This window comes from Lottia gigantea (genome assembly GCF_000327385.1).
Source record: "Lottia gigantea unplaced genomic scaffold LOTGIsca_16, whole genome shotgun sequence".
Lineage (NCBI taxonomy): Eukaryota > Metazoa > Mollusca > Gastropoda > Lottiidae > Lottia > Lottia gigantea.
This window is the reverse complement of record NW_008707965.1, coordinates 971,720-991,788: the sequence shown is the minus strand read 5'-3', so window position 1 is coordinate 991,788 and position 20,069 is coordinate 971,720. Positions and strand designations below refer to the sequence as shown.

The window sequence follows — 20,069 nt, the reverse complement described above, 5'->3', positions numbered from 1 at the left end:
CAGATCATCAACTAATTCATTTTAGACACAAGAGGCACAGTTCAATTATTCTAAGGTAAGACAAAAATAATTTAGGCACATTAATTGCTATCAATGGTCAAATGTGAGAAGTTTTTTTTAAAAGCGAGTCTGTTGTTCTTTTGATGGCTCCACAAGCTGTGCTGGATCTCTAGATAGGCTTATTTACGGAGCCCCTTAGGCGCAATTATCCATACTTTTATCAAATATTTCGTTTAAACGAAATAAGTTATTCGATTAAACGAAATAAGTTATTCGATTAAACGAAATAACTAATTCGTTTAAACGAAATAACTAATTCGTTTAAACGAAATAACTAATTCGTTAAAACGAAATAACTAATCCGTTTAAACGAAATAACGTAATATATTTCGTTTAAACGAAATAACGTAATATATTTCGTTTAAACGAAATAACTAATCCGTTTAAACGAAATGATTTTTCGTTTAAACGAAATGATTTTTCGTTTAAACGAAATATATGATATTATTTAGTTTAAACAAATTAATTATTTCGTTCAAACGAATTAATTATTTCGTTAAAACGAAATATTTTATAAAAGTATGGAAAATTGCGCCTCAGGGGCTCCGTAATAAGAAGTATCATTTAACAGTTTATAGCAGAAGACATGGGCGCTCTTTCAAACTCTTAAGGTTAGTCCACACGAGCAAGTTTTCGTTGACAATTTTTCCTTGACAAGGAAAACTTGCTCGAAATCCACTGGTTGAACAAGCCAAAATTTCACTTGTTGGAAAACTGTGCATGCGATTTGCTGACCCTTAATGACCCAGCAATGAAGAATTGCTCGTGTAAACGCACCAGCAAGGAAAACTTGCCACACTATAAACGAAAATGCCGAAGTCGTCACTATAAACTAAAAATAACAACGGCCATTTTGTTGTGATTTTCACTAGGGTCGCCAGATGGCAGCACTCCCCAACAAAAATTGTTGGGTGCGTCCACACGAGACGAAGTGACAAATCCTTGCTCAAACATTGAACAATTTTCCTTGTCAATGAAAACTTGCTCGTGTGGACTAAGCTTTATTAATATTTACATATTTTAGGTTTTAAAATGAACAGAAGTATGATTAGAGTTGTAGTTTTACTGGTAGTTTGTGGTATGCCTTATCTAGCTGAGACCGCTCCACACAAAACCACCACACCTGAATACTCGTTGAAGAATTTCTCATCTCGTCTGGAAGAAGCCAACATCCAATTTCTGGCATTACATCAACATATTGCAGAAATGGATAAACTTCTTAAAGATTTCATACGGCATCTGAAACCAACGACGTCTCAATCTCCCGTTGAATCCATTCCGGCATATCCGACAGAAGGTCCGTTGATTGCAATAGCTTAGAAGAACTTGGTTCATATTAGAGAAAGGATTTAGATACCAGTAGTATAAGACATTACTAATATACGGAAGATACTCTCCTAGAAGAATTGAATTATAAAAGATGCTGCTTTCGGTAGTTTTCAAAAAGGACTTCGTATCGCCTAATAATATATGACAAGAAACTTTTTATCAGCAAAGATGAAAACGATTTGTGAAAAAAATGAGAAACTATCAATCATTATATTTCTGGTTATGTGGTTCTCACATCGAAACGTTGAAAGCAATAATTAATATTCTAGAAATATTTATCTGTAAAATTGTCTTATTTATCTATAAATTGTACCTTTGATATTCCATTGAATGATGATTTGTGTAATGTTGCAGGATTTGGTTATACAATACATTTTGTAATATAAAAATATTATTTTGAGCCATTTAGATTAGATTAGTTAAAATCAAATTCCTATAACGATCTAGTTGTGTTTTATCTGGATTATTTCCGCTTACTATATACGCTGGGAATTGGCTTTAGATGAGAGCGGACGTATAGACCACGTCATGGACTTTTACTATATACGTATTCACAGTCCACCAGCAGTCCATGATGATTTTGTGCAGGTTTCGTTTTCAACGCACAGTAAGTTCAAAATTTGACCATAAATCTTGTCTACGCAGTGTAGATAGTCTTACTATAGACAAATCGTTGGGGTCAAAGTCGACGGTGGCGTTTGCGAATTTGACTAGGAGCGGACGGTAACTTGTCTATCAACCCAGTAAATGGGCATTCCTCGTGGGTGTTACATGTAAAGAGTTATTTAGATGAGCGATCATTTTAACATTCAGACGTTGATAATTCTGATCACACGTGGATTTGAGAGCTAAGATTTTGAAGGTGAGCTATGGATACCGATTAGCTTAGCTAAAAAAAAATCGCGTTTCTGATACCAAGGTATGATTGGTTAAGCGGATTGCGATTCTGTCCCTTTAAGTCTTAAAATGTCAAATGATTTACATCAAGTCAAAATATAGAGTCTAGAAATAATACGAAATGTGACAGATTTATCATTTTTCTTGCACCATGTTCCGACAACTATAAGACTTGTAACATTCGAAACACTCTAGCCACGTTCAGAGAAGAAACGCGATTAGCATTCTGTTAACCGTCTGTCATTGTACATGTTTATGCTTGCTGAATTTATCGGGCACAGAAATAAAATACAAACAGCCAAACGTGAAAGTCACCATAGGCCCAACTTGACGGAGTTTTTCCGAACGATTTACAGACACCTGATTCTGGTACAAAAAAATGAATTTTAATATATTAAACAATACCTCTGAAATGATAATATTCATTTCAACAAAGGATATTAGTTTTCCCTTTTTGGAATAGCTGGTCTCGTGGATAGATTAGTGATTTCTCATTGCAGTTTCTTTCATGGAACGTTTTCGAGGCGATCTTCATTGCGTTTGCCGCCTTGATATTCACCATTATTGGAGATAACGTATGATTAAAAAAACACGAGTTGCGATTGTATATTGAAAGCAGTAAATTTCAATTTTGAAAAAAAAGATGACAGAAATATTGTAAAATGTAGAAAATATTTTGAAAATCAACAACGGATATTTGGGATACAGGTAAGTAAGGATTTTCTTATCAAAGTCAGATTCGATTTCTGATTAAGCATGCCGGGAGGATGACTTCTACTCGGATTAAACTGTAAAAGGAGATGTTTCGTGTTATTCAGTGTATGACTCTTTGTCAACCGTGATCTGATGCAACATTTGTTCTGGGTTAATAATTTTTTCAGCCAGTCAGATAGGCCGACTCTGATCAATAAAAGGTTTACAAAATACATGTCACATCCCCTTCTCATAATCAAGAACTCTATATGAGCAATATTTAGTGATGCGAATATCGACTAGCTGCATCAATACCTGTTACATATTTTATGTTTTTATTTTTAGATTCCAATTGGAAAAAACCTTTTACACGTCTTTACTTATTAATCGAAATAAAATTTGTTTGTTTTTACAAAGAACATTTCCACAAAAATAATATTTACCTTTTCATTTCAGACAAAAATATCAATGACTCGCTTTGGAATTATTCTGATATTGGTAACCTTGGCAACATGTTTCCAACCGACTCTGTCTTTAGTTGAGAGGCTGAAATCCTTAGAACGGTTGTCACAAGTCAGTTCTGATTTCTTTCTGAATAAAGTTAAAGTGGGAGGCTTGAGAGAACGAATGGATCGAGATGCTCAAATGAGACTCCAGCAAGCAAATGGGACAACAAATCGCACGCTGATCACCAGCAGGGCTTTTGAAATCCTGCCACAACCTGGAAACGATTTGATCAGCAAACAGTCTTCCAACCCGTTTATAAATACGGATCTGGCGTCGATGTTCAGTCGTCCCAAAAATGGTGAAAAGATCCCTCCCCCGCCGAGAAGGAAAACAACCTACATGCGACCTGAAATAAGCAAAGACATCCTTTCCATTTTTAATAGACCTGCTCCGAGAAAGAGTGACAATGAAGAGAGCATGAATTCAGGATTTGGGATGCCGAGACCCGTAGTGGAGAAGAAGATTGAACAGACATCCGTTGCATCAAAAATAGCAAAACCAGCAACCTTGGCAGGTCCATTATCAATTTATAACTTGCCGATTGTTTCTAGACCGGTGGATCAAATCCCAGCTTACGATAACGAAGTGGAGACAAAGCAGAACATGCAATCGCAAACAACTGTAAATGTTAAAAGCACCGACCCTGCGCCTCCGACAACGGCTAAAGTCGTATCCATTGAGAACTTAATTTCTAAACAAGACGAATTATTTGGACTGATCTTACAATATCATACAGAAGTGAATAAACTCATCAAAGATATTTTAGCAAAACTTGACGCCAAGGGACCATGATGAAACTGGATAACATTCATACGAAAACTTTTCTATTGTACATATTTGTTCTAATTCATATAGCTATTGAACGAGCTGAAGTTGAAAGTTAATATGTTAATGAATATTCAGTAAATCAATGAATATTTATAGCATTGCACTTCATGTATTCGCTCATTTGTTCATTTAAGGAACCGACATTTAAAGGAATACTACGTCTTAGAATGAACATAAAATTTAAGAATTTTAAACTAAGAGCATATTCATCAGCAGATATACCTGGTGTCATAAAAAACATAACAGGATCCTTATATAATCCGATAAATCCAAAAAACCAATTAATTATCCACAAATATACAATTAACTATTGAAAAATGATTAAGCGTTTTTCAATAATTACTTAGTTTTGTGAATTTTCCAATTTTCCAGGGATTCTGTTGCAACTTTATGACACCAGGTAAGTCACTGATGAATATATACGCATATTGACTATTCTTGAGAACTTGTTCACTCTAAGACCGGTATCACTTTAAGAACTCAATGGTAGGAAATATAAAACTTGGAGACCCAGACCATCTTCCATTTTTTGGTGAATTTTCTGAGAATTGTTAAAGTATATAAGAAAAATAAAAAGTTTGAAAATTGTTATCAATAGCACTAGTATCTATTTAGAAAAAAAAAACAAAACAAAAAATTGATTGTTTTTGATAAATTGAGATGTATTTGTGACATCTAAAGCCTGCATAATACAATAACAATAAAACATAGCTCTAGGGCATCATATTTACACTGTCTAAATATCCAGATTACGTAGGAAGGCAAATATATTAATATTTTATCTTTGAAACGTCTGGGAGAGAAGTGTGTGTTTATTCAATCTAAACTTTAGAATTAAATGAGGCTGATATTCAAATTTACTTTAAAAAATCAGCAAAATTTGATTATCTAAGCAATATGCAAAGTTCATAGTCCCTAAATTTCTTTTCCCTGTTACACATATCACACTGATAGTCATTCATCTTCACAAGCCTAATGACAGGATTATATTCTTCCCAATACAATCCTTGACTTGTGAAAATGATATCCATTGCCAAAATACAACACATCAATAACCATTCAACATCTTCCCAAATACAAGAATGAACTGACATTTTCTAACACAACCAATCCCATGATATGTGAAGATGATATTCCTTGCATATACAGAAATACAACAACCTAAAAAGTATTTAACATCTTCCCAAGGACAAGAAAATAGTCGTGTGAAGATGATATTCCCAGAGTATAACACAGAAATTAAACAATATACAAACTATTCAATATCTTCCAGCACATAATTATCAATTGTGCCTAGATCTTTGAGGCTGATATTCATGCAATCTTATTACAATTTTAGTTCTTTTTCATATTCATGTCTGCATTCTAGTCTAATAAGTTCTTTACCACAGTCCTGTTCTAATGATGTTATTCTTAACCAATCAGAAATCAGAAAAAAAAGAAATAAAAGAGCAATCTAACTTTAACTTTAATTAGAGTGATATTCATGGTACAAACACATTATATTTTATACATCATCTTCACACACACAGGAATTCTAACAACATGGCTTGTGAGGATGATATTACTTTCATTTTTTCATTAACAAGAATCAATGGTCTATTTCAATGGTAAACATCGGATTTTACGTTCTTCTTTATTTGGTTCCAAACCATAAACAGCTCTCTCCCTTTGAATTTGACGTTGATTGCGATTTTTATACAAAAAAAACTGTTTCAATTTATAGGGTCGCATTTTATGATAAAAGGGCTCAACGATTCGTTTCTTTAACGGCACTTTTCCATCAAAGTACAGGTTAGCGAATATCAAATCAGTGCTTTTTGGCTTGTCTTCCTTCTTAACGGACGGTCTGTTCTGAGGTCTGGCAACAATAGTTGGAACTCCTCTTCGAATCTCAACAACATTCAATCCCATTCTTTCAGCTAGTTGTTGATGGGTTTCCTAAAATGAACAGACAAAGAAAAAGGTCAAAGAAAAAAAGGAAATTTAATTTTGCTGCATGTATTGAAATGAAAATTAGTCTCACTTTTCTGCAACTGTTTTGGCTTATGTGCAACACCATGCAGTGTGAAATGAGCAAACCTTGCCTGGACAGAGTCATTAGCCTATTCTTTCAGTCTTCTGCTAAAGCATTCCAATTAGGATCAAGATGGCAATTTTGTACTTGTAGTATCGCATAAAAAATATCCAAATAAAAAAATTAGAGCTGTATTTCTATTAAAAACGCATTTTACGTTTTCATAAAATATTGACAAATATTCAAAGAATAACAACCTATTTATAAAAAAAAACACATTCATATCATATATCATTGACTCTTAACAGATACCTGATAAACACAATATTAATGTTTCTGCATTCTTAAATAGTCAATATTTCCTCAATGCACAGTGAATAGCCCAAAAAGACTTCAAAGCACCTTACAAATAGATATCTCACTTTTATAATTTCTAGTTTTCTTACCTGCTTGATCAATCCATTAAAAAAAGCTTTAGTTATATTTTGTATGTTCCTAGTGGAGCCCTCAGTTCTAGTTCGTAAATCTGTGATACCAATTAACTGGCATAAAGTTTTAATACAACGATGGGCTTTCACTCCAGAACCTGTTGTAAATAAATGGCGAGAGGTTAAAGCATGATTGCAAGGCGCAGTAAAATACACCTACACTTCAGACTTTCAATGAACGATGAAATTTTGATGAAGATAGCTTGCCAAGCAAGGTAACATACGCTCGCTGGCATGTCTCATGTCTTAAACCTTTTAAGATATTTTCATAAGTCAAGGGTAATAACTCAAACACCCTTCAATGAAAAATTGTCAAATTTGAACTTGACCAAAATCTCATAAACAACATCAATTTGAATGGTGATGCCAAGAAATACTGAAATTCAACATTAAAGATAAATTTTTAACTTTTACAATAACATAACCTGTATATATAGCCATTTAATAGCGAGGATAGGTGATAAAGTGGTCAAATTCAATATGCGGTCAGCTTCCGAATACACTGGTTGAGGACAGGTTTCAGGTCAGGTATATTAGCTTTAGTCCTAAAATAAAGATGTCCTTACCTTCTGCCGCTTTATGAACAAAGATCTGTGATTTATTTACTTGACAGTGGAAATTATGATAAACTGAAAATAGAACACAAGAAAAATAGAAATGAAATGAGCTTTTCCCCTTATTTTTCTTCGTATAACATGCATATTGGCCTACGAAAATATGCGTTAACGTTTATTCAAAATTTGCAGCCAAAAGTACACTTTGCTTCTTTTTAGCCCATTCTTAAATAAAATGAAATGAATGGAGTTATATGTCCTACTTTTCTGCACCATGTGGGCTAATGAAGACGGGCAACACCATGCAGGGTGCAGTGAGGAAAATTTTGCCAGGACAGCGTTTTTTCCATGTCAGCCCCTCGTACCTGCATCACTGACAGGGGGGAACCGGGTTGAAAAATCCAAAGGTATTATCTCGACCTATGCCGAGATTGAACCCTGGACCTTCAGGTTAGTGAGCAAGCGTCTAACTCACTGAGCCACTGCGGCTCCCCAGCCCATTCTTAGACAGGGGGGTTGGTACATGGAACACCTGAGACAGGGGCATTAAACCAGGGATCCTGGAAAAGAGGCTGGCTTGGCATTTGCCCCACAACTTTCAAAATTTCTATCAATTTACACAGTGAAAAAACATCCTGGGTCAGCCTGCGTCCCCCTGGAAAATTTTATCACCCCTGCACAGCTAATGTTTCCTAGAAACAGACCTGCTTGTCATGAAAGTTACACCTATGCCTAATAAAACTTACCTGTAGCTTCATTATACCGCTCTATAAAAACTAACTGTTGAGCTGCACGATTCTTGGCCTATAAGATAACATACAACAGTAATAGTCATACTAGGTTTAGCACATCACATACCATATTGGCCTCCTTTGAATACATTTGAATTTTATTCTAATTTTAAAACTTTGAATAGAAATTTGCTATAAGTAATAAATATTATTCGGTTGTTAAAGTTCAACAATATTATACTTACAATCCTCAAAGCTGCTTTCATATTAGCTGCTTTAGCTATACCATAGCCTGCATATATAGAATAATATATAGAATAATATATAGAATATTATATAGAATAATATATAGAATAATTAATAGAATAATATATAGAACAATATATAGAATAATATATAGAATAATATATAGAATAATATATAGAACAATATATAGAATATTATATAGAATAATATATAGAATAATATATAGAACAATATATAGAATATTATATAGAATAATATATAGAATAATATATAGAACAATATATAGAATATTATATAGAATAATATATAGAACAATATATAGAATATTATATAGAATATTATATAGAATAATATATAGAATAATATATAGAACAATATATAGAATATTATATAGAATAATATATAGAATATTATATAGAATATTATATAGAATAATATATAGAATAATATATAGAACAATATATAGAATAATATATAGAACAATATATAGAACAATATATAGAATAATATATAGAATATTATATAGAATAATATATAGAACAATATATAGAATATTATATAGAATAATATATAGAATAATATATAGAACAATATATAGAATATTATATAGAATAATATATAGAGTAATATATAGAATAATATATAGAATAATATATAGAATAATATATAGAATAATATATAGGATAATATATAGAATAATATATAGAATAATATATAGAATAATATATAGAATAATATATAGAACAATATATAGAATAATATATAGAATAATATATAGAGTAATATATAGAACAATATATAGAACAATATATAGAATATATAGAATAATATATAGAATATTATATAGAATAATATATAGAGTAACATATAGACTATTTCAATTATCTGTCCATTTCACTGCTTTATATAGCTATGTCAGCTATCAACATTTTTTTTTTGTGAAATGAGAAATGAGAATACAACTCATAGAAAGCATGGGCCTAGGTATGGAGCAATTTGGTGTGATAAAATCAAATTATCATAAGATTGTAATCTTACAAACTTTCTACCACAGTCCCATTCTTATGACGTAAAATTAGACCAAACTTTGGTTGTGTTTTTTTTGTTAGCTTCCTAATTCCTGCTGTTCCAAGGCTGGGATTTTATGACGTGAACTATAGGTTCATTCAGTGTCTAATGCTTCACAGAATATACCTTTAGTTTGCGTCACAAAATCCCAGTGTTGGAGAGTTAACAAATTTGATAAGCTAGTGGTGTCATCAAACAGATAAATTACTTAGACCCTAACTGAAGTGGCTATATTAAAAATAAAAACTAATAAAAAACAGAATGAAAGATTGGTCTAATTTTAATTAGACAGCCTCAATCTTCCCTTTACTGAATAGTCGACAAATTTAGATATAATATATTTAAAATCAAAAATTAAATATGAAACAAAGAAGAAAAGGTAAATAAGAATTTATAATAATTCACTAACCTGCCAATCCATTACCGTTACCAGTAGCAACAAAAGCACTGGTTGTATAAATTTTTCCTAAATTAGCTGTAACATTCGATACCCTTTTCAGCTGAAATTACAAAATTCCACATAAAGTTTTCTGTATTTTTTCGTAAATAACAGTGTTTCATTGACTATAATCTTGTCTGTATACAATCTAATTAAAATGAGATCACAATTTCAACTCTTTAGCCTGCGTTGCAATCTAACAAGTTTTTTACCAAAGGTCTGTTCCAAAGGTAGTATCTTTAACCAATCAAAGCATGTCATGTAGAACCTGTTTCTTGACAAAATATGGAATTGTGGGATAGCGCATCCTACAAAGATTCTGCTTTGTGTTGCGCTATCACTTCCTACTTCATAATTAAAATCAGTTCAAAAAATAAAGTTTTACCTCTAAAACTCTAGAATCAAATCCTTCAAACTTATCTGACAATAGAAAATACAGAAATAAAAGTAAATGATTTTTCAATTGTGAAATATGAATTTTGTTCAGATTTCCAGCTTTCCCCTGCTGTGATGCAGTTTAAAAGGGACAAGTTCATCATCCGTTTGACCAATTGTACTTAAGTTTCACAAAAGAAATTCTTTTAGCTCATCTTATCAGTATTAGTGTCTACAGCTCACCCTCAAAATTTGAGCCATCAAATCCATGTGTGTGCAGAGTATTGACCTTTTCAGACAATGCTTTTAATGCGTCAAAGTATCTTTATGATTTTGTAAAGAATCTGATCCATTTCGGAATCATCAACAACACTGTATTCAAGGGTTGAGCACAGATTCCTCATCAATCAAGATGTCAGAAACATTGGCTGAGCAAAGCAAAATTATTTTTGAATTTTTCTATGTCTTTAAGAGAATTGGAATATCAGTCTCAAAATAGTACTGAGAGTCTAAGAATGTCTTTGTGGTGAAAAAAATATAATTTTTTGTAAGTCTACATTGAAAAGAAACACATTTCTCTCGTAGAAATTTCAACCAAAAAGAGGTCAGAAATTTTGGCTGAAAATTGTCCTCTATAAAAACAAATAATGTGTGCTCATGCTTATAATTTCATCAACGTAATTCTAAGACATTTTAAGACAAGCAGCGCTATCTTGAGGCTGATATTCCAAAAACTTTGCTCAGACAATATTAACACTGATGGCCTTACTATGTAGTAAATTAGATCGTCAAAAAGTTCTACTTACAGTCGTTAATCGGGTCAGGTGGTCCAATGCTGGTTCCTGGAAGGCTATTTCCAGACCATCCTCTCTGTAATGCCGGCACTCTACGAGAAGTCATTTTTCTCCTCATTCGAGCACCTGCCAGTTTAGCCTTCCGTTCTGGATCAGCCTCTAATTCCTGAATAATTTGTCTACTTTCTCCAGTAGATGTTGCAGTATTCAGACCAGGCCATGACATTCTAACCTTTCCTAAAATAAAAGTGAAAATAATATTCAGTGTGTAAAGGGTTGTACTGTAACTATTTAAAAAACTATATACCTTTAACGGGACAGGAACCTCATTTTAAAATACTCTGTGATATATAGAAAAGATATATATATAGTAATAGTGAGTACATTTCTAGTACTTCTGAAGACTATAAACATATATTAAAGACTAAAATCAACCTCCCAAAATACTGCACCTGTCCCTTTAACATGAAAGTTTATAATTACTTATAATATACTAATCAAATACTAATAATATTTTAGTTTGTATTTACTATTCTGATAATATCATTGATTCCTAGGTCTATGTTATAAGTACTATGAATTTCCATTTTAACATTCTGGGGCAGGTTTCACAAAGCTTACAATCGTTGCAAGTTTACGACTAAGTGTAGAAGAAATATACGATCGTAGCTAGTATCATAAAACCACTTGCTCAAAATGATCGTACGACGATCTTAGTTACGACATGGTCAAACGAAAAATCTCGGCAATATCTGTAATAGCAGCATTTCATTTAGACCTACGATTCCAAAGCAGAGAATACGTCAAACAAAATGTCCAGGCAAAACTTTGTAGCCTACTGTGTGAGTACGTCGTCAGTGGGGACAGTAAAAAGAAACTCTCTAGACCATCTCTTCCAATTTTACCAATTATTTTAAAATAGATGTTCCATCCTAGACCTGTCCATTTTAGACTGAGAGACTCAAATATCCTACTTTCGGCAAAGCTAGGACAGTAGGAGATGTTTACTCGAGTGTCTGAGACAGGCATACTGTTTTTACTTGCACTTGACACACCCACCTAGGCCCACTTTTAAATCTATGTGAGATTTGAACAACCGCCACTTGTTGTAATTGCTTTGCAGTCTAGTACACTCGTACTTCATTTCACTTCCTTTTTCTGCAGTTTCTTAAGCGTTAAAGCGGTATTAACAACTCTACCCCTTAAATCTTGTTGTGTTACGGACACATCCCCGTGCAACCCACCATTTTGATAACGAAAGATCGGTCTTACGACATCTAAGTAGATGTCGTAGCTAATAGTCTTATATCCTAAAAAACGACCAAAGTTGCGGCTGTATTTATTTCGTGAAATCCATCGTAAGTTTTACGAACGACTTGCGATCGGTTGCAAACTTACGACCTGTCTTAACTCTTTTGTGAAACCGGCCCCAGCTTCTTGCATTTTGGCTCATTTGTTTAGTCAGACATGAATTGATCTGGTTGTATCTAATGATGTTGACCATTATAGTAGTGGCTGGTGTTGCTTATGAAACAGACTATGCTTACTCCTTTCGAAACACCTGATGGTACTTCTCTTTGGAAGAGTCCAAGACTTTACAACTATTACTCTCGATTTTGCCATTCTTTGGACGAGATTCTTGATTAACGGAATTGTCTTGCTTGTACCGATATTTAGACAAACTCACCATCACCAAGTCTCTGGCCTTTATTTAAATCCATTCTTAACCCTTTTACATGCCTAGCTCTGCCTCTTTTCCTACCAGGATTACTGACAGTAGTTAAGGCATCCCACATTCTAGATGCAGGCACTGAAAAAAAAAGTGAATATCTGTCTTTTCTTGTCTTCAGAGAATTAAACTTTAAACTGTTGTCAGATGATCTCAATTTAGAGATAATTTTTTTCAGAATATCTATATAAATCTTGTGCTTCCTTATCTATGCCTATTTCTAGCCTATATGTGATATAAACAGTATACAATAGTCAACCAGGCTAGTAGCTAATGGGGAGAACTCCCCCCTGAAAACTTTAGATGTTTTGATGCGGGTTAGCTACTTGCCTGTCTCCAACTATAAAATTGTGCCAACATTTGTTAATAAATTTCAGAATATGAATATCAAAGACTCATTTAAAGAAATCTATCGAGTAGAGATTTAGGGGTTGAAATATTTCCACCAAAAAGGAATATTTGAAAAACAAGCCTTTGCGGCTGTGTTTAAATCACAAAAACTATGCTGTAGATATTAGTTATCTACTAATGTTTGACAAAATGTCTTCAATTCTTACACTTTCTGTAAAATCCAGAATTTCGTGTGACAATTACTTGACTGGATGTACATGTCTTCAATAAACTGTCTCCATTACTCCAGACTGAATATTGAACATGACTTTGATATGACACAGGAAGATATTGGCTGGTGGAGAATAGTCCTTCTGAAAACAAAACATAACAATCTTACCATTAATAAAATACTTTATGACATTTCTTGTGACTTTGAGTGTGGTCTGGGGAAAATTGCCTTTAGGAATAGGGGTTTAGTTTGATGTCCAGTATAGTTAATTTAGGTCTATGTCTATTCTTTCGCTGCAATATTTCCATCCTCACAGATCAACTTAATGTTTGTTAAAAAACCAAAGTCATATCCATCCCTACTCAATAATGAATCACTTGAATAAACAAGATTAAAAGGAGCCGATTCCCAAAAGAGGAGTACCGGTAGGCTTTCCTTTCAGTTGATCAATACACAGACAGTCAGATTTTGCAGCATCAAGAATGCATTAGGAGGGGAAAATACCTCTAGGGCTAGTTGAGAGAGGAAAGGTGGGGGAGGTAGGAAAGGTGGGGGAGGTGGGGAATTTAAAATGACCTTTAGAGAGGTTGCAAGGCTTTATAACATTTTTGCCAAATTTCAACAGGCATGAGACAGCCATTGCTGTGTTTATTATTCAGCATGAGATTTTATTGGTTACCGTAACAAGAATAAGCAAACTGGTTTAAGAATAGACCTTTATTTGGTAGTGTCTAAAAATGAAATATGTAGTTCCCAAATTTCAAGGGATTTTTAACAATACTGACAAGAAAAATAGGAATTTTAAGACACTCTGAAATATTCAACATTTAGTTGATATAGATTTGACAAAGATGATGTCAAAATAATTCTAACGTTTGCGCCAGCTCATAATTAATTATCCAGATCCTAACATTAGGCTTTATTATAAACCGAAACCGGTTGTGACACGTGGTTAACGGTACATGGTAAACAAATCGTAGCACTGATTAGAAGTAACATCTTATTTGCTACAGAAAATAGCAAACGATTCGTTAATGGAGTATAAGAGAAAACCTTAAAACCGAAATTGAAATTTCCATTGCTTCAAATAAACTGAAACAGAAACGATCAGAATTGTAAGTAAGAGTCAGTAACTAAATTTAAATTTTTAATTTCATGATAGGCCTATGCATAGCCTGTCGCCCTATACAATACAATGTGCTATTGTAAGTAAGCCAGCTATGTGTATCTGGAACACTTACAGCTCTTAGCGCCATTCTGTGGCTGCTATAAACTTTAATGAATGCAAGTTTAGTTAAGAAATGAAAAACCCACATTTAGATTTCATTTCAATTGATGTAACAATTTTGAGTTAATTGAATAATGGATCAGACTAGACTAGACCTATGATATTTCAACTTAACCTCTTAACATAACCTAATTTTATTATTATTTCAGACAAAAATGGAGGAATTGATAACAAAATGTAAAGAACAGACAGCAACTGAGCCAGTCTATGATAAACTCAGCCAGTTGTTTGGAGTAGAAGACCATAAAGAATACTTACGCAAAACTAGAGAGGTGATCCTAGAAATCAAATGTAAAGAAGATTTGAAAAATTGTAAAGTCATACTTCAGTGTTTGACTGAGTTATATTTCACCAAAACAATCGACACAAAAGGCTCAGTTCGAAGACTCATTGCCAGTTTTATCAATAACCTGAACATTGATTCAAAAACATTTTTATCAGTCATTTTCCAAGGATGCATCTTATCCAAAACATCTTCAAGAACTGATGATGAGATCCCGAGCAGTAGAATAAGACACAATGTGGATATTTTAGCAAATTTATTAGAAAATTTTCCTTTTGGTGAAACATGTGTTATTTCTGCTGTTGTGCCATACACAAACTATTTATCAGATGCTCATCAACATTTTTTAACCAAAACTGAATCAGCTACTTCTCCAGTCTTATTGAACTTGTCCATGCATCATTGTCTGGTTACAGAGCAATTAGTCAACAGAATGATTCAGAAATGTTTCAACACACTTCAAGAAAAACTTTCAGTCAATTCAGAGGACATTGAAGGGGTTTTGTTAAAATTAGTCGTCACAAATGTGAAAATTTTGTTAAAAATGGAGGACATTTTGATGGAGTGCCGTTGTAATGCAGCTATTACATTGACTTTAGTTTCACGTCTCTGCTGTAATGAAAATATGGGACCTTTATTTGTTTCAATCCTTAAAAATAGTAATATTCCTGAATATGTTCCTATGTGGTTGAAAACAGCTTTGGAATGTGTTAAACAATCAAAACTGTCCACTCCAAGCTATCTGTGTTTTCTGTTTGGATCTTTATCAATGCTGAACTCAAATGACTTGATGTTTCAATGTGGATCAGATAGGTTTCTTCTTACAGAGCTGTTCTTACCAGAGATTCTACAGCTTGTACAGTTAGTGAGCAACCCAGCCAGTAAAGTGATCCTTTCCAAACTGATTAGTTTATGGACAGAGAAAGCTTTGAATCTGTCTAAAGATCCAAAGCTTCCACAAGGTCTTCAAGCGCGATTTATTGGTGGAAGCGAATTAGTTCAAAATATTTTAGAATACATATGGAATTCTGTGGATGACTCTTTGGATGCAGTCAGACAAAATGCTCGAATCGCTTTCGACCAAATATTAAAGACTCATATTCTCCTTTCGAAAGGCAGTGACATTGAAACAGATCCTTGGATTTCAAAATTGATTAAAGAAGTTCTGGATATACCTTGGTGCAAGAGAGGAAAATATGCTCCATTATCCTGTCTTGTAGGGAATTTAGGTGCTTCGCGACTTATTCAACATTGTCCGAACATAACTAATTATATCATACACCAATTAGCAGATCACACTCTAGCTTGCTATTGCAGTGAATTTTATGAAAAACTTTACACAAGCCATAAATTAGAACTTTCACCTGAAAAATCTTTCGAGTGGTTTAAAATTTGGGTGAATCCAGTGATAGAAGGACTTTGTTTAAACTGTAAGAGCACAAAGAATCATATTCTTCAATATCTTCTTCCAAAACTGATGTCTTTCAGTAATGACATTCTTCAATATATGATAGAATACCTATCGAACCGTGACTCCCAATCGCAAGGCACTCTTGGTGCATTGATCATGTGCTTGCGTCGTGGGCGCTCCCTGGGACTTCTCGATGATCAGAAAAGTGATGAGAAAATGTGGTGTGGTGTTGTCCACATGGATGTTTTGAAGTATGCTTTGTGTTCTTTGGATGAACAGATTCGATTAGATGCTTTCTCTTTGATGTGTGAAAACAAAAAGACATCCAAACCTATCAAATCTTTAGAGTTTGAACTAGTCAAACTTTTCATTCCAAATAATTTAAATAACCAAGCACCTTCTTTTAGACAGCACATGACCGCTTACTCCAAAAAGTTTTGTAATCGTATAAATGACAGTCAAAATTCATTGATCCGCCAAATGGAGAAATCAAGAAAAGTTGAAGAGAAGAAACAGCTCCAAGAAGAGCTTTTGAAATACAAAAACTTTCTTAAATGGCTTCAGAGCTGTCTTTTTCAATGTCTTTATCCAGGAGCGGCCTTTGCCATGAGGACATCTTGCTTGAAATTGCTTAGGACTCTGATGGATGTCTTATATCCACCAAGTAGTGAACAAACATTTCATTTCTTTGCTGATTTTACTTCCTCACATCTTGTTACTCTTCTGGAATGCATTGCTGACACCTTTGAAGACAACAAGATCGAAGCTTTAAAGATATTCACCAACTATGTGAAGTGTAGTGATTCCTCAGTCATTGACCATCAACAACTGAAAGAACTGTTTGATACTTGTGTTAAGTTGTCTGTTAGTACAAGACCCCAGGACAGTACAGCATCAGCTTATTTAGCTCGCTGCTTGCTGCAAATTGATGGAATCGCAGATGTAATGAAGGGGTACAAATTGGATTTGAAAATTTTGAAAAATGGTACGAAGAATGGAATTGACTCATCAGAACCTCATTCAAACTATCTTCAGTTTGTTTTGTTGCTTTTGCTCTCATTACAAGATCAGACAGAATTTGCGAAGAAGGGTCTTGTGCTTGCTGCAGCTAACCGACCAATTTACCCAACGATCCATTGCATAAGATACATTTTAGGCGATATCAAGCTCAAGTCCTGCAGCAATAGCTCATCTTGGAAACATTGTTTCAAAAATTTAGTGAAAGTTTGTCTCGAAGTGGCTGAAATCGTTTCACCAGTCGTCCAGGATTCATCTCCAGAAGGCAATGTCCCTGCTGAAGCTATACGAGGTCCAGGTCTTAACTTTGATGCTATTGCTCAAACTGATGAAGACAGGGATTTGATGCTGGAGGCGGAGAAAAGCGAGAAGACCGTTACTTTGATGCCTGAATATCTGGTAGTATGTTGCTGGAGAAGCATCAAAGAAGTGTCTTTACTGCTTGGAGAAATCTGTCTTAAAGTCAGTATTGAAAACGAGATCCATAATGAGCAAGGACTTCTGTCATTTGACCAGATTCAAGACGTTGGAAGTTATTTCATCACCCAGCTTCTGCAATCCAAACATCGAGGAGCTTTTGAGCTGGCGTATGCAGGATTTGTGATGTTGACAGAAAGATTGTGGAAGAGCCCTTTGGACAAGTTGAATCGGTTGCCTTTAGTTTGGTTAGATAAGCTGTTAGAAGATATTGCTCAGGATGATGGTACAACTGGATTGTGCTCAACGCGGAGAAGTGCTGGTATCCCATTTTACGTACAGGCATTACTTGGCACTGAACCCGAAGTCAACGATCACAAATCGTTTCAAAAGGCGATGACAATCTTACTGAAACTGTCAATGAACGAATCTTCTCCATGTACGACCAACAATCCGCCTCGAGTTCATGCTCTGAACATACTAAAAGTTCTATTCAAAGATAACAAGCTTGGTGATTTTGTTTCGCCTTACATATCTGATGGTCTCATAGCTGCCATTTTGGGATTCAAATCTAAATTTTGGTCTGTTCGAAATTCATCCACTTTGTTGCTGAGCTCCTTGATGACTAGAATATTTGGCGTCAAAGTGTCCAGAGATGACTCAGATTTGTCCCGAAAGAACTGTCTTACCGGACGAGCATTTTTTCAGAAGTTCCCCAAGTTATACGACTTTTTGTTGAGTGAATTCAAATCGGCGACTGAAAATTTATCATCAGTAGACGGCATCCATCTTCATCCGAGCTTGTATCCAGTCTTGATGGTCCTGGGCAGACTTTACCCATCGGCAATGGAAGGAACGGACACAAATTTGAATCTTGCAGCTTTTGTTCCTCTAGTCATTAAATGTTCTTCTAGTCCAGTGTACAAGACTCGTGTAATGGCTGCTAGAGCAATACAACCCTTGGTAGAAAAGGACAGAGTTGCGAGTGTAATTTTGGAACTGATTCAAATTCTTCCAAGGGCAGACAATCCTAAAACATACAGCTGTGTCCATGGTGTTTTGACCCAGATACGCTTTCTGCTTGATGCAGCTCATGAACTCAGCCTGTCCATCAAAGCTTCTGTCTTGGCCCATGTTTCTCCGGTCCTCGAAGAGGTTACGTGGCTGTTATCCGAAGACAACCGATGTCCTATGGTTCTTGAAGTTTCTTTTGAAGTTTTCGACCGCACATTTACTCTTATTCCAGAAGCGGCTAAGGTGTCTTTACTTTATCCAAAGTATGTGGATTATTTGAAAGCTGCAGCTTCTCGGTCTATAACACGTTTACCAGGCGGTGCGAATTGCCAAGCTGTTCTGACGAAACTTGTATTGAAATACCATGAAGAGAACACTTGTATAACCCTTCGTTTGATGCGTTCGGATTGCTACGAAGTTCGACTCTCGGTATTGAATGAATTACTTGAACACATCACCAAACTTAAGGACGTTGACCAAATCCTTAACGAACTTTTACAACTTGCACTTCATAATGAGTGGCATTTTGAATGCCTCGGGAAAACGTTCGAAGTTCTGACAGCTATTCCAAACATAACACACAACATAAAGGAAGATGCAATCAAGGGAATTTTTACAACTTGCTTGAAGAAGCTTGAAACAGAGAGACGAGACGAAGTCAAATGTAGTATCATCAGATTCGTGTCCTTATTAGTTCATCATTTATACCATGGCAATAACACACAGCAAAACGGACACCTGTTGATGCAATGGTATACAGTTCTGAAAGAACATTCTTCAACCGAACAGGATGCAGATCTTCAGTTAGCTGTCGCCCAATCACTCTTGGACAATACGGACATCGTACTGCGTGATGATAAGGGAACTTTGAAAGATATGACTTTGGACTTTTGGACTATTCTTTTCGATCTGCTTCAAGAGGACGACTTGGACGTGAAAGAAGTAGCGTCCAAAGTTTATCTGAAACTCGATGCTTCTTCACCCGGAGAGGTTCAACCAGGGCATGCTTTGGACCTACTCCTACGCAAAATGGTCGAGATTCATTTTCCCACTCGACCAAATGAGGTTTTGCAAACTTTATTGAAATTGCTGCTGGGTGACGAGGAGGAAGAATTCGAAGACGAGAGGCTTTTTGATAAAGGAGAGATGAATACTTATAGAGATGAACTATATTTCGTTCGGCTTGTGGCTCGGTGCCTGTCTCAAACGCTCATAAAAAATGAGAACCAAAATATGATATCGCTGCCCATCTTTGACAATACTGCTAAAGCTCTGTCCCAAAGACTTAAAAAGTGCACTGAACTGACGATTTCTGCTTCGTT

The 20,069-nt window shown here is 34.7% G+C and overlaps 3 protein-coding genes across 3 annotated transcripts; 2 read left to right on the top strand and 1 right to left on the bottom strand.

Moving 5' to 3' along the window:
• Nucleotides 1-1,084: 1,084 nt before the first annotated feature.
• On the top strand, nt 1,085-4,945 carry LOTGIDRAFT_230881 (hypothetical protein). Its single transcript, XM_009051146.1, has 3 exons — nt 1,085-1,357; nt 2,930-2,994; nt 3,436-4,945. Exons 1-3 carry the CDS (start codon nt 1,093-1,095, stop codon nt 4,276-4,278), a joined length of 1,173 nt encoding a protein of 390 aa, XP_009049394.1. The 5' UTR covers nt 1,085-1,092; the 3' UTR covers nt 4,279-4,945.
• Nucleotides 4,946-4,963: 18 nt separating this feature from the next.
• On the bottom strand, nt 4,964-13,945 carry LOTGIDRAFT_230880 (hypothetical protein). Its single transcript, XM_009051145.1, has 11 exons — nt 13,894-13,945; nt 13,313-13,459; nt 12,714-12,836; nt 11,039-11,263; nt 10,243-10,277; nt 9,828-9,918; nt 8,350-8,396; nt 8,120-8,177; nt 7,386-7,448; nt 6,778-6,917; nt 4,964-6,255 (listed from the first exon to the last, which is right to left on the bottom strand). The coding sequence occupies exons 3-11, from the start codon at nt 12,820-12,822 to the stop codon at nt 5,914-5,916; spliced, it is 1,110 nt and encodes a 369-aa protein (XP_009049393.1). The 5' UTR covers nt 12,823-12,836; nt 13,313-13,459; nt 13,894-13,945; the 3' UTR covers nt 4,964-5,913.
• A 1,733-nt stretch (nt 13,946-15,678) lies between these two features.
• Nucleotides 15,679-18,636, top strand: LOTGIDRAFT_112768 (hypothetical protein; the record flags this gene model as incomplete). Its single annotated transcript, XM_009051144.1, has 1 exon — nt 15,679-18,636. A coding segment is annotated over one exon (2,958 nt), but the record flags the coding sequence as incomplete, so codon positions are not given.
• Between the last annotated feature and the right edge of the window lie 1,433 nt (nt 18,637-20,069).